Below are 15320 nucleotides of genomic sequence, written 5' to 3'. Positions count from 1 at the left end.
TTTTAGAGCAATTATGTAAGCTATTTATGAGAGAACCTAGATTCAATGGCTGTCTGTTTATTTTGAGACTTGACAGTAAAATTGAATATCAAAATGGAAAGATTAAATATGCTGAGAGCTCTATTGAAGCAATCAACGTACGTGCTCTGTCATCATCATTGAAGGAAAACGGGGAACTTGGGCTCTCAAGAACAGAGAACTTCTACTGTCATTAAAAAAATAGGATAGATAGTCTGAAAGATGTTTCTGAAAGATTGCTTTTTAAGAAGAAGTCTCAGGCTGCAGCACTTCAACAGAAGCTGTTCAAATCACCCAAAGAAAATGTTACTGTGCTAGTATACGTTGCCGTGGAGGACTCTTCTGAGTATATACCGTGTCAAGAACCAGAGTGCTGCGAAGGTTCCCAGAGGCATTTCCATAGCGAATGTTCTGCAGCGGAGGGTCTGCCTCTCAGGACCGCAGAAACCTTCCGTCAAAGATTTCTAAAGATGCCTGTGGCTGTGATGCAGGCTCACCTTTGCCAACTCACAGAGACTTACCCAGTGAGCCGACTGCCAGCTTACTAATTGCAACAAGAACGGAAATGTCAGCCAGTCTGGAACGCATGGGCCCGCCTGCCCTGGGCATTTGCTCCCACTGGGCCTGGCTTTTTCGAAGCCAGATTGTACAGGAAACCACATGTACTTGGTGCTTTCTGGGAGAGCAAGGAAGGAAAGCAGGAGGAGCCAGTCGTTTGCAGGCATAGCTTGAGGCCCCCTCACGTGCCAGAGGGAAGGGGGTGCCCAGGCAGCTGTGTGCTGAATTCAGCTGAGCCCAGATGCTCTCTGCTAGTGCACTGCACCTTTGGCCTCAGCAGCTTTCCGTTCTTTTCTGTTCTCACAGCTGACCGGCCCCTTCTTGTTCATTGTCAGTCTGCAGACACATTGTGGTACAATCAAGTAGGTTTCCCACATTCCCAATCACAGTTGAGTACCAACCTTAAGATTGTTCTAGATTACTCAGCAGCTGCGTAGGGTCCAAACTTTTAGACGAAAGGAGGACTCTTCCTTCGTTTCGACAATGACTAATCCACTATAAGTGGATTTTGCCAGTGTAACTGTGACTACATTCTCTTTACCAAGTTCTTCGGAGGCCCCTGACTTTAGCCCCCATCATCTGACAACCCAGTTTATAAAACTGTCTCAGCCCAAATTTTCTTTGTTCCTAGTCATGTCCTTCAGCTCTTTGAGAACCACTATTTCTAGTTTCTAAAGATGTCCGATGATATTTCCCCCAAATAGTCTTCCAAAAAGAAACAAATATGTGCTTCTAATAAACAGCATTGTAAAAAAAAAAAAATTCACCTACAGCCTTGTCTGTATATGTAGTTTCCTGGGTAATTTCACTTGCAGAGATGAGGATTGTCAAGGCATAGTGTCACCCAAGTAGGACCTAATGATGGTGCCCTAACTGAGCTTTGATCACGTGGGCTGGATGGCACGCCTTCTCCCTTCTCTGCTGGTACTTACCGCCCATACTCTCTCAGCTGAGAGCCTCATTCAGTGTATTTTTGCCTGAGATGATTCTCTGTCATCATTTGATCTGAAATGTCATCTCTTTGAGGCAGAGCCCATGTCTCAAGCTTCTCCTTCATGGGCCCGAAAGTGTGTGTCTTAGTTCAGTCTGCTATGACAGAATGCCATAGACTGGGTGGTTTATAAACAGAAACTTATTCCTCACAGTCTGGATGCTGGGAAGTCTAAGATCAAGGTGCCAGCAGATTTAACATCTAGTGTAGGTCCACTTCTTATTTCATAGATGGCTGTTCTTGTTGTGACCTCATACGGCAGAAAAGGTAAGGGAATTCACTGGGGTCTCTTCTACAAGGACGCTAATTCCATTTATGAGGGCACCATGCTCATGACCCAATCAGCCCCCAAAGGCAACACCTCAAAACACCACTACCTTGGGGATTAGGTTTCACCATATGAATAGGGGGTCCATTCAGTGGATGAACGTTCAGTCCATAGCAGCATGCTTGGTATATGGTTGGCTCTCAGGAATCACTTGTCCTTTGGTCATTTGGTGACCAGGTGTACCTTCCCTTCCTTCAGTCTCTCCCCTTCTACTTCCTGCCCTCTCCTGTACTAGTATGAGAGAGGAGGAGGGGCAGGGAGAAGCCAGGTCCCTTGTCCGATTCCTCTTTCCAGACATAGGAGAGCTCAGGTCTTTCTATCTGGGTGTGAGGTCTGGCTATGGGCTTGAGGCATCACTTTTACAGTGGGTAGAGGGAGCAAAGGCATGAGCCATGGGGGTAAACTATGCGAGCATCTTGGGGAGAAGCCAAATACCGAAGCCTGGGTGACTACCCAATAGGCTGGCAGTCCAGCTGGGCCCAGCCAAGAGATGCAGGCCAGGAGACGAGGGATGCAGGCCACCAGACCAGAGGTTAAGTAGAGGAAAGTCAAGAGAGACACTGCCAAGAACAGGTTTTCATGGTGGCTCCTGCAGAGCTCCTGTGCTAGGGACTCTTTAAGGTGCAGAGGGGCACTCCTCTGAGCACAGCCCCAGCTGCACTCTTCAAAGATGTTGCCAAATCTATCAGGGACAGGGGAGGAAAGGGCAGAGTGGAGGCCTTTGACCATTTTTAAACCCATGAGTAGTGCCCTGGTCAGGAACTGTCCATTTTTGTCCCCTCTCTAGCCCCACACAGACACTTCTAGAGAATTTAGCTGGATGCCTGGAAGAGGGCTTCCCAAGGCTCAAAATCAAGCTAAGATTTGCTTCCAGGATCTTACCATATTCATCTAACAAAGCCCCCCTAAAGGGCACCCAGCCATCAAGAGTACGCTTCTCTGGTTATTTTCAACAAACCACATGTGTGGGGCCAGAGCTCTGAAGGCAAGAGGCCAAGTGGCAAATCAAAATTCCTGCCGGAGGGGTGGGGCCAGTTGAGCTGATGAGCTCTTCGCCTGGGACTGGCCAGGCTTGCCAAACAGAGGGCAGAGTCAGCTCTGAAATCCATCAGCAGGAAGTAAAACTTGCCTTCCTGCTGTCTTCACTCCAGAACATTCAGATCTATTTCCTTCCTGGCGATAATGGTAAGCGATCAGATCTAGTTAATGCATCCTTTGAAGGATGGTGTTTGCTTCGGTGTCCAAGCCAGAGACTACACGGGCAGACGCACACGCAGGCACACGCAGGCCTGGACGCCCCGCATATGTGAAGACCGTGGAAAGCATTCTGCTCTCCTAGAAATCACAAAATGGTGGTTCAGTGATGAATTGCCTCAGTCTGGACATTGAGAGGTGTGAGTTCTGGACCTTCTTTGGCCATCACCTGGCTGTTGACACGGCCCCTGTAGGCCTCAGTTTTTTCAGCTCTGGAGGGGACCCTGGGATCACTCACAGCGCTAACATCCTCTGTTTTTAGCATCCATCTGCAAATTGAGCAGGCTGAAGCCACCTGAATTTGGATCTGGAGTGTTCTATTTTCACTACGGAGGGAGGGATAAAGAGAAGAAATAGAACAAGTGCCTCTAAAAATTCATGACTCAAAATACTCGCCCGAGTTGAAAGGGTGTCTCTGAGCACACACGTGCGGCGCTAATTGGTGCTGGTGAGCGCAACGGAGAAAGCATCGGCCTTCTGCTTAACCTGGAGGCCCCTTCCGTCCTGTGTCCTTCATCCAGTCATGATCCGACATTTGGGGGAAAACCAACTGAGTGATGTGCTTACGTCTTTTTATCTGAGAATCAGGAGTGCCTGTGCTCAGGTTTTCACTGTCACATTTTGCTACAGCTTTTCCCCAGTCTGCCTTCTCGGTTCTCACTGCCGTGTCTTGTGTTGCATTTAAAGCGGAAATTCACTGTAGGCTCACGTGCAATCTTCTTTTAATCATTTGGGGGGGGGCAGCCCAGAGCTACATGGAACCCTGGCCCTGGTTTTGGTTTCGAATTACCTTAAAAGACCTCGTATTTGAAAACGTGGCATCATTTCTCATCTCAGAAGGCAGGAAGGCTAAGTTTGATGGAATCAGAGAGTGAAGTCAAGTCAAAAGGAAAAAAACCAGATAGCCTGTAGACCCACGCCGCTAATAAGCAAAGCTGGCCCCCGGCCAGCGCTGCTCAAGCCTGGGGGATGCAAGACAGTCACAGACTGTTACGTCCTTTCCAAACTGCCCCCGCCTGCCTCCACTAGTGCCAGGGGCTCCTCACAAAACCTCACACCTCAGCCTCCTTCCTCTGCTACCGTCAAGCACACACTTACCATGACCACACTTGTCACAACGCTGTCTATTAGCCTGACACATCCCGTCCTCTCTCTCCGTGCCCCTCTGCTCTGCCCTGTCACGCTTCATGTGTCTGCTCCATGCCAAATCTGACACAACACTAAGCGATTTTTTTTTTTTTTTTTTGCACAGTAATCTTGGAAAACATGATCACTTGTGATTGTTTTTTTTTATTTGGGGCCCTGTGGTCTGAGGCAAGGTCGCTGGGGGAACAGCCTCGGCAAGAGGAGGCTCATGTGAACTTGGTTATAAAAATTTTCAAACGAGCAGGAAGTGAGCAAGACATCCACTGGGTAGGCATCTTTGGGGCTTGGCTGGAAAGAACTAGGCCACAGGGTGTTGGCCGTTCTGTGAATAAGAAATTACTCTGATCCTGAGGTAGAGGAAGGTTAGTTGGCAGAGTTTCAACAATAACTTCATTAGATAAACACACATCTGTCCCCAGTCTAATTTATACAAGCGCAGAGAAGGGAGGCAGAAAAAGGAAGAAATTGGGGTGGAGAGCTGGGCAGACAGACGGGAAAGGGCCTTCTGTCGGCAGACGGCCTGGCCTGTATGCGGGGGGAGGTGGCCCTTAGAGCATCTTTCTTTCTCTTTTTTTATAAGGAAGTTTGTCTGTACTCATATAGACAGTACCGAAAAATATTAAGAAGGAAACACGCACGCACCCACACTCCCGTAATCCTACACTAGTCAGATACCATGCGATTAATTTATTCCTTTGCAGTCTTTTTCTCTTTCTGTCCATTTTGTAACATAGTTGATTTGCGCTCATACTATGGCTGCAGTTTGGTACTTGTTTGTTTCCAACTTTCACATACTACAGTTCCCTTTGCTTTTTCTTACACACCGTGTCCGGTATTTGGCCATGTGGTGCTTTGTCTAGTGGATGTGCTCTGGCAAGGCGGGTCCCTCACAGTGGTTAAGAGCACGCCTGTGGGTCAGACAGCATGGGGCTACTCCCCCAGCCCCCCACTTGTTTAAAAGCCTGGTGACTTTGGGAAGCGGCTTCATCTCTTTAAGCCTCAATTATTTCATCTGCAAAATGGGCATAATAATACCACTACTTACAGAGTTGTCAAAAAGATTCAACAGGGCAGTGCTTACTGATGCCCTCTGTTTATGAAACCACCTCCTCTCAGGAGGGAGGTAGTATTATTGTCATTTTACAGATGAGAAGGTTTAGCTAGGTGAGTTCACTTGCCCGGTGTCCACGGCTAAGAATTGAAAGAGCCAGGATTTGTAATCAGTCGGGCTCTGAAGCCCCACCCCTCAGCCACCATGCTACGCTACGTACTAGAAGTAACTTGGCCGAGTCACCCAGCTACTAAAGAGCAGAGGTGAAATGTCACGGAATCCGGAGCCTACATGCTATGATGCCTCCTGAAAAAGTTCCTTATTGGTCTCATATTCCCCAGGTTTTACTTGACATCATTTTTTTTTCTGGTGCCCTAGTACAATAGCAGGCACTGATGGGCACCTGTAGGTAGGGGCCCGGGACTGATGGGGGCTTTTACTGGTCCCTGCAGTGATATCACAGTGGTATATTTTCAGAGTGCAGGAGAGAGTTTGTTGGAACTGTTTAAAAAATCATTGATATGTGATGCCCAGAGAGGGTCTGTAGAAGCATCAGCAGCAACATGGATCATATTCTCAAATCTTCCCTGTTTCCATCTTTTCTTAATGAAGTCGATGTTGAAATGGTTCTCTTCTCGCCTCTGGCTCCCCTCTCTAAGAATGGTGTCCAAGAATTGTGCCCTAGATGAATTCTTGGCCCCTGAATCATTTGCCAAGTCCAGCCTGACCATCTTTCTCCTACAGTCGATCCTGGGTGAGCGAGGAGATGCCCTGGAAGGGGTTCAGGGATGGATGCCACTGATTGCATTGCTGCCTCGTCACCTACAGAGTGACAGGTTGTGAGAGAAAAACAAATCGCAGCCAAAAAAAAAAAGCTCCTTTCCAGTTTCCAGGGTACATCTGTTCTGTGGGGGGGGGGGGCCTCTCAAAAGGCCTGCCAGCCTTGGGGTCAGAAGGCACTGAAGGTTTAGAACCGTACCCAGCCCCTCGGCCTGCATTTGCTGAAGGTCCCACATCCGGAGCGGATCTGATTTCGAGCTGTCCCAGTGACTCCTCTGAATCACTTGGTTATTCAGCAGATTAAATCTTAATTGCAAATGCGGTTTCAGCGTAGGAGGACCATTGTGCTTGCTGGTTTCAGGCCATTTTTGCTGAGCCGTGCTTTTCCAGAAGGCTGTTACAAATTTAGAAAGGGGGAAATGGTATTTCATTTGTCCATCAGAGTTTTGTTTTGCAGACCGAATTTATTTTAGTGTTGGTTTAAAGGTGCCAAAACCTGACATCCCTGGAGAGAAAATGGCTCAATTTTTTGGAGAGCTTCTCTGGTCTGTCCAAACTGCATCTAGAAAACAATGTCTGAGGTCCTTATGTGACAGGCCAGGCTTGCCGACAATCTTATGTGTTATCATTTTGATTGATTTTTCAGAGACCCAAGAAGCCACCTCCTCCATCCGCTCCTGTCATCAAGCAAGGGGCAGGTAATGTACTTCCGTTCTGTCGACACGTGTGTCTGTCTGTGTGTATTTACAGCGCCCTTGGTAGAGCTCAAGATTCTTAGTTTCAAATGCTACAGATTACCAAACTGGGAAGTTGCCAGTTGGTCTCAATGGGCAGATTTGAAATATGCTGCCGTTTTTCCTAAAAAAAGAAACATCTTTAAAAATGCATCCCCGGTACAGTGAAAAAATGCAGCCTCCCAAAGAGAATCACCAGGAAGACTTTATTTTGGTGTAAACCATTTTTTTTTATTTCTTTGTATTTCTAATCAACTGCTTTTTTTAATGTTTTTTTTTAAATTTGTTTTTGAAAGAGAGAGGTAGAGGGAGAGAGAGAGGGAGACAGAGAATCCCAAGTAGGCTCTGTGCTGTCAGCACAGAGCCCAATGAGGGGCTCGAACTCATGAACCCTGAGATCATGACCTGAGCCGAAATCAGGAGTCGGACACTTAACTCACTGAGCCACCCAGGCATCCTAATCAGCTGCTTTTGACGAAATAAAAACTTAATTGTCCTGCTTTGCCTGTGCCCTCCTGATCTCGAGGATCAGCTTAGGGAGGATTGCTTCCCACGGGTCGTAGCCTCACCATGCATGTCCCATGTGGTTAAGCATAGTCAGTACTTACTTCACTTACCCAGCCTCAGGAAAAATGTTATTCTAGCAATAAATGCTTTTCCTCATAATTCTTCTTTAGTCTTGAAAAGAGTCCAATTCACTTTTTCTGTGTAATTCAGATACTAAGGTTGAATAATATAGGAAGACGTGATGTTGTTGGACATTTGATAACTCGTTGCACACAGGGTTCTCATACATAAAAATGATCATTCATATTTCCCAACAGAACTCCTCTTTATAATTATTAAGAACTAATTATGGGGAGAAATCCCTCCATGAATAACTAGTTAAGTGGCAGTTAAAAAAATTAACAACTAAAACAGAGGAAGAGTAGGGGTATTTTTAGTTCTGCACATTAATAACTGTGATATTTCTATAGCATTTGAAGTATGAATAAATTTCCAGGTTGGTTTATTCACAGATTTATTAAGGAGTGATTTTTTTTCAAGTTCTTTTGGTCTACCCAGTTGGTGGTGGGAGGGGGGATCAGCTTGACCCCAAATTCCTTTCCCATTCCTTTAGCATAGTTGAGAATTACAGAGATTAAGCCCTGAAATGAGGTGTTAATTATATCTCCTGCTCCGCCCCCATCCTCGTTTGCATTGAGCAGTTTAATTTTGCCACCTAGTGGTTCACACCGGATCAATATTTTTTTTTGTTTTGAAATTAAAGCTGGCTGTTGATTTGCTTTTCTCTAAAGACCCTTCTCCTAGAGGCCTTGGTGATGCAGTACAGACCAAGGAGATGAGCTGAGTGGCCCAAGGCTCAAGCAGCCTAGAATGTAACCAGGATTGGATTCTTCGTGGTAGTGGGATTGTCCGTTCCTCCTGTGTCTCTAGGAATGATAATAAACTTCTTCGTTCTCATTAGAAGCCTAGATTGTAGCATGATAGGCAAATTCTTTTCCTTTTAAAGCAGTTTTACCAAAGGTTATGCTGGATCTCTTTAGCTATTTTCCAAGTGTTCTTATGCACCTGAGGCCACAGGCACTGCTCAAGACCCCAGGCGCGGGAACAGCTGGAGTCTGCATGGCCACATGCGTGCGCTTGGGGAAATGTAATATGTAATATTTGAGGGATTCAGGCACAGATAGAAAGGACTGAGGGAGAATCGCGTATCTTCTCTGCACATGCCTCCACTTGAAAATGTGCTCTAGTTCTGTTGCTGCATAGCGAACCGTCCCAAATCTGCTGGCAGAAGACGACGATCTTCTTATGTCCGAGGACTCTGGGGTCAGGAATTTGAACAGGACACGACCGGGACATCTCGTCTCTCTGCTCCTTGACGTTTGGGACCTCAGCTGGGAATGCTGGGCCAGCTGCGGCTGGAGGACCCACTTTGGAGATGGCTGGTTCGCTCTCATGTGTGGCTCCCCTCGGCAGGAGTAGCTGGAGGGCTGGGCTCAGTGGGGGCTGTAGGCCAGAGTGTCCACACATGGCTTCTTCAGCGGGCCTCGGGGTTGTTGACTTCTCACATGGAGGTTCAGCAGTCCGGCGAATGAGCTACATGGTCTTTTGTAACACAGACTTGGAAATTACATGGTATCGTATCGGCCACTGGTTGGAGCAGTCACAAGCCTACCCACATCCCAGATAAGGGGACACAGGCCTCACCTCTTAATGGGAGGAGTGGCAGACGATTCGAGGCCATGTTTTAAAACTGCTATCACGTGGAATCCAGGTCCCTGTGAAACTTCTTTTTATTTGTAGAGCAAAAGCCATTGACCCATCATTTGCATATTTTGATGGATGACTTGTTTATACACATTTTCCACCCACACCCCGTGATTTCCTGTGACTGTTTTGATGCCTACGGAAGTCACATTTAAATATCAGAAAATATTCATGGTGTTCTTGTAAATTAAGGATGTATACGCAAGCAAACTTTTTTTTTTATTAAATATAATTTATTGTCAAGTTGGTTTCCGTACAACACCCAGTAGGCAGGCAAACTTAATTACACAGGCCGGAAATGGCTTCTGCCGTCTCTAAGCAGCTTGTGTTTGCCAGGTAACACCAGCTCTCCTCTTAGGGGGAAAAAGTCTATTGACTTTGCTCTACCTGATAAATATTTAAAATGCTGGTGTGTCTAATAAATGGATAGAGAAAACATGCTCTGATCACTGCAATCCTTTCCCCCTTAGGTACCACTGAGAGAAAACATGAAATTAAAAAAATACCTCCTGAAAGACCAGAAACACTTCCAAACAGAACCGAAGAAAAAGGTAGGAAATCAAGTCTTCGTTGGCACCGATAGAACAGCGAGAGCCAAAGCTGTCGGTCCTGGGCTAGTCCAGATTACCCACAGAGTTTGTTTTTTGGGGGGGAATATGGTGATTATGGTTTTATTCTGGTTGCTTTTAAATACCCCATCTCTGAGGGAATAGGAGAGAGGGTTATGTGGTGCTCCTTTGGGCCAGAATTCCTCGTCAAATGAAAAACAACCAGCCCGGTCACTGGACACATTGGGCTGTTTCCATCCCGGTCTTTCTGCCGTCACCGCCCTCCCTACACCAGCAGCATCCTGAAGTCAAGGTGCTGACTGGAAGTTTCTTGAGCGCCTGGATGTATCAGCCAGTTTCCATCCCGCTGTCTCCGGGCCTAGTGCCCCAGGAGAAACTCCCATCCACACAAACGAAAGCTGTCATCCCCCCGTCACTGCTGGACCTTTGACTCTTGCTACTGTGTCACAGACACGTGTCCTCGGTCAAGAATGCTGGCGGTGGGGGGCGCGGCAAAACGGGGAGCAGCAGCGCAGTGCCCACAGTCCCCTGAAGGCGGTCAGGACTGTCCTTTGAAGGGAAGTAGCTTCACCCGCCTCACACGGTTTTACACATGTGTTTGACTCCTGCCGTTCTCAGCGTGTCTCCCAAAGAAATCTGCACACTGTGGGGGGCTCGTTTTGTTAGGTGTCCGCGATGTGATTGATCACACATTTTATGGGAAAAGTGCTGTGCTGTTATGAGCAGGAGGTGGAGCAAATTCCATTTTAAAAAGCAGCTGTTTGTAAGTCACAAGAGCGATGCTGAATTAATGAACGTGATTATTTGGAGGTGTTCCTGGGTGGCCTCACAAAATTTTATTGTGAAATTTAATATTTTATATCAGTCTGCCAGAAGCTTTACCAACAGTGACAGCCCTTAAGAAGTTACACCTCCTTCTTTCACAGGGAACACTTGAAATTTGAGTTGTGAAACCTCATTGTGAAGGCCAGGTCTGTGTCCCAGATCAGTGAAAAAACAGCCCTGTGTGTGTATCACATGAATAGCCCTTTGGTCAAAGTGTGTGCTGTGACGTAACCAGACACTGCCCCCCCCCCCCCCCCGTCCATCCCCATGGGCACGTGATGAGTTTCTGGCTCTGTGACAAGGACACTTCCTGCTCTGTTCCACGCTGACCACCTTAAGGACTTGGCTTACATGTGAAAAACTGCCCTAGTTGGCTGGCCGAGTGGCCACACACTTCTGGTTCCTTCCACTCCTATGGTTCCTTGTTCCGTGCCACGGTGAGTCAGGAAGGCAGAAACCCTGGTCAAAAGCAACAGGGAAGCCAGAGAGCCAGCCCCACCCTGAGGCTTGGACTTCCTGTTAGGTGGGCACAAACCCCCCCTCCCATTTGTTCTGCAGGCTGCTGGAGGCCCCCCTGCCCCCCCCCAGCAGGAGGAATCCCCCCTCCTTTGCATTTCAACCAGGCCCTTCTTCCTCTGGTCCCCACGGGCAGTAAATGAGTTCACAGCATTTGGGGACAGAGCATAGTCCCCTACTAACGTGTGGGGATGAGCACAGTGATACGTGTGGAGTAGCTGGTGGGCTTTTTAAAGCTTTGCCAATCAGACTGGGCACCAGAACAGTATGAGTTTGTGTTTGCATGGAAAACGTGTTCAGGCTTGCCACTTAGCAGCGAACATAGGGAACCTGCCTGTCCTCCAGTGGGTGGCCCTCTGAAGTTCCATCTTTATAAGGAAGAATATGGATGCGTGCTTTTTATTTTTAGTTGTGTTTTTTTTTTGGGGGGGGGCACAAGTGAGCTAGGGGCAGAGAAAGAGAGAGAGAATCCCACAAGGAACAGAGAGAGAGGGAGGGAGAGAAAGAGAGAAGCTGGGCTCACCAGAAGCGGGGCTCGTGTTTTACCCTAAGCGGGGCTCGTGCTCACCCGATGCGGGACTCAGACTCACAAACCGTGAGATCGTGACCTGAGCCAAAGTCAGATGCTTAATGACTGAGCTGCCCAGGCACCCGGATGCGTGCTTCTTACACCACACACAGGGCAAGGCTAACTGGGGACACGAAGCTCGTCCGTCATGCTGTACTCACTTGGCCGCCACATCTGACTTTAACTTCATTTTAGTAGCTCTGACTCCAAAAACCCTCCGTAAAACCCCAGTTTACCTTCCAAGTTTGAACCGTGCACAAAAAGGATCCGGAATTAGTTCCTTGTTCCTGGAAATGCCCCCCATTTTATTGGCTCATGGTCCTTTACACAGACTGACCTGAGAGGCGTCGGGCCTCTTCCCTCCCCACACCCAGCAGGTCCTGAGTTTTACCAAACTCACCAACCATTTGCTGAGCAGTCTGCCTTGCTGGGCTCAGGTGAGGGAGCAGGGAAGTCTGCCTCTGAGGGTGGGTTCTGCTGCCGAGAAGGGAGCCCAGGCCTGATGAGTGGGCCTGCGGAAGGATGAGTAGGACCTCACCGCGGGTGGGCAGTGGCCAGAAGGGCCCTCCAGGCAGAGGCCAGCGTGAGCAAAGGCGATCTGTGGGCTGCAGCTGCACGGGGCTTTTTCTCACATGACAGAGAATAAATGATGCTCTAAAAATAAGTAAATAAATTTAAAAAATTTTAAAAGATGCTCTTTCACCTTCTACCTTCACAAGTAGCATCGGTGGTTTTTTTTTTTTTTTTTTTTTTTTTTTTTTTTAGAGAGGGAAACGCACAATCTGCCCCTATGTACTGTCACTTACGCTAGGTCTCTCTGTCTTCTTTATGCTTTTTAAACGATGACTTAAAGAAAGACCAGAGAGAGAGCCAAAACTGGATTTACAGAAGCCTTCCGTTCCTGCCATCCCGCCAAAAAAGCCCCGGCCACCCAAGACCAATTCTCTCAGCAGACCGGGTGCGCTGCCCCCCAGGAGGCCTGAACGACCAGTGGGTCCCCTGACCCACAGCAGGTACTGCTCCGCTCTTGCCGCTGGGGGCGGGTGAGGGGGCAGGTGAGGGTTGGCGGCGGGACCCAGGAGAGGGGCCTTGAGTGTGGCCAGCTGAGGGAGGGGGGGATAAAGCTGCCCACCCTGTAGCAAAGCCATCTGCAAACTCCGGCTACTTCTGTCCTTGCTCCTGTGCTTGGGCAGCAGTGGGTGTGAGGCCGGGACACACAGCGTGGGTTTTAGGGTTCGCAGGTGGGGAATCAGGTATCTGGCAGGCAGGCCCTGCTCAAATGCAGGGATTTTTCCCTGTTCTTCTTCTTTTCTTTCTTTAGAGAGATTTTTTTTTTTTTTAGTTTTGTTATTCATTTTGAGAGAGAGAGAGAACGAGCAGGGGAGAAGCAGAGAGAGAGAGAAAGAGAGAGAGAGAGAATCCCAAGCATGGGGCTCGAACCCACAAATCATGAGATCATGACCTGAGTTGAAATCAAGAGTCGGACGCTTAACTGACTGAGCCACCCAGGTGCCCCTTCCCTGTGCTTCTTTAGAGCAAGCCAGCTGCCCTTCAGACTGGATGTCCCGCTGGCCTCAGGTGTGCATATCTCACTGGGGGCTCCGTCCCCTGACCCTCTCCCTGCTCTCTGGTGCCTCTTTCCACATCCCCAGGCTCCCTCTGCCTTTGACTGCACAGCCCTTTTGTGGAACCAAGGACCCGGCCTGGCAAATATTGTCTTAGTGTACGTGTCTCCAAACTATGAGACCATCAAAGGCAAGGCACACGTGTCGTTCAGGCCTGAGTTCTGAGATATGCCTGGCACAACTCAAATTTGTTCACTGGCTGGCGGGACGCACATGTCAGTGATGAGGAGTCACAGTTGGACTTTGTTCTTCCAGACCTGAGATGCTCACCACAGAGCAAAGAAGCATCGTGTTCTCTGCACAAGTTAGTTGCCGGAACTTTCCACTATTACATGTGTATTTTATGTGTTGGTGTCCTATACCCGAGCAAGCTCGCGGCCTGGAGGTCTTACCTGTCAGCACACAGGTTTTGTTCTTTTGAGTTAAGTTTGCATGGTGAGAGCCACATGGGGCCTCAGCGCCCTTGCCTTGGAGTCATGCAGGCCTCCAGGTTTGCATCTCACCTCACCTCATAGGCATGTGAGCCTCAGCATGTCACTGCCCCGCTCACCTCACTTTTCCATCTGTAAATTGAGGAGGATAATGGGATGCACCCAAAAGGATGGACCAAGATAATTTCCAAGTGTGTGGCCCCATCCTTGTATCTCAGTGTTAGTTTCATTGTCATGCTTATTTTTTTAAGGTTTTATTAAGTCATCTCTTTACCCAACATGGGACTCAAACTGACAACCCGAAGATCAAGAGTCACACGCTCCACTGATTGAGCCAGCCAAGTGGCCCTTGTTGTCATTCTTATTATTGCATGTCGAACTGGGTGTATAAATGCAGTGACACAAGAACAGCTAATTTACCTTCTTTAAATTTTTAATGTTTATTTATTTTTGAGAGAGAGAGGCGGAGAGGCAGAGAGAGAGACACACACAGAATTAGAAGCAGGCCCCAGGCCCTGAGCTGTCAGCACAGAGCCTGACGCGGGGCTCGAACTCACGAACTGCGAAGTCATGACCTGAGCCGAAGTCGGGTGCTTAACCGACTGAGCCACCCAGGCACCCCGCTCATTTACTTCTTAGTAAAAAATTTTTTAATTATGGTAAATACACATAACATAAAATTTATCATCATAACCATTTGTGACATTAAGGACATCACATTGTTGTGCAACCACTGTCATCCATTCGTAGACCTCTTTTCATCTTACCAAACTGAAACTCTGGACCCATTAAATGCTAACTCCCCTTCCTCCTCCCCCAGCCCCTGCCGACCACCATTGTACGGTAGACCTTTGAACACACAGGGTAGGGGCACTAACCCCCATGTAGTTGAAAAGTATAATTTTTGACTCTACAAAAACATAACCACTAGTAGCCTACTGTTGACTGGAAGCTTTACCAATAATGTAAAGAGTCGATTAACACATAGTTTATATGTTTTGTATTATAGACTTTATTCTTACAATAAAGTAAGCTAGAGAAAAGAAAACATTAAGTAAATCATAAGGAAGAGAAAATACATTCATAGTACTGGCCTGCATTCATTGAAAAAAATCCACGTGTCAGTGGCTCCACCCAGTTTAAACCAGTGTTGTTCAAGAGTCAACTGTATTTTCTATCTCTGTGGATTTGACTCCTCTAGATGCCTCATGTAAGTGGAATCCTAGAGCATTTGTCTTTCTGTGACTGGCTTATTTCACTTAGCCTGATGGCCCCAAGGTTCATCCATGTGGTAGCATGACTCATTTACTCTTAATAAGAACAACAATATATTGCCCCAGTACAGAGGCGGGTAGCCATGTGAGTGGTTGAGAAATGTCAGAATCCCTGCCGGCCATGGTGGATGCACGTAAGCGCACCTGCGGTGCGGTGTGAACACACAGCCGGTCATCTCAGTGCGGGCGAGCCTCTCGGAGTGGCAGCTGCTTCCCCTGTGTTGTTCGGCAGGCATCTCCCAAGGTCCAAACAACTGCCACTATAGGGTGGCCTGTGGGGAAACCGATGAGACCAGGGCCACCATTGAGTTGGTCAGGCCTTACCTGTTGTGCCCTCTTCTCCTGACTGATAGAAGGCTGTTTGCACATGTGCACGACGGG

The 15320-nt window shown here is 47.8% G+C and overlaps 1 protein-coding gene across 4 annotated transcripts in view; it reads left to right on the top strand.

Moving 5' to 3' along the window:
• The window catches only part of SH3KBP1 (SH3 domain containing kinase binding protein 1), a 328527-nt gene that overhangs the window by 267160 nt on the left and 46047 nt on the right, over nucleotides 1-15320 (top strand). For all 4 annotated transcript variants that reach the window (XM_042974825.1, XM_042974822.1, XM_042974824.1 and 1 more), the window contains 3 exons: nucleotides 6773-6824; nucleotides 9602-9682; nucleotides 12463-12622. In XM_042974825.1, the coding sequence (XP_042830759.1) occupies nucleotides 6773-6824; nucleotides 9602-9682; nucleotides 12463-12622 (293 nt within the window). The remainder of the gene's footprint in view (nucleotides 1-6772; nucleotides 6825-9601; nucleotides 9683-12462; nucleotides 12623-15320) is intronic.

Source organism: Panthera tigris, chromosome X, assembly GCF_018350195.1.
Source record: "Panthera tigris isolate Pti1 chromosome X, P.tigris_Pti1_mat1.1, whole genome shotgun sequence".
NCBI lineage: Eukaryota > Metazoa > Chordata > Mammalia > Carnivora > Felidae > Panthera > Panthera tigris.
The sequence above is the reverse complement of the archived record's forward strand: the minus strand, read 5'-3'. Positions and strand labels throughout refer to the sequence as shown.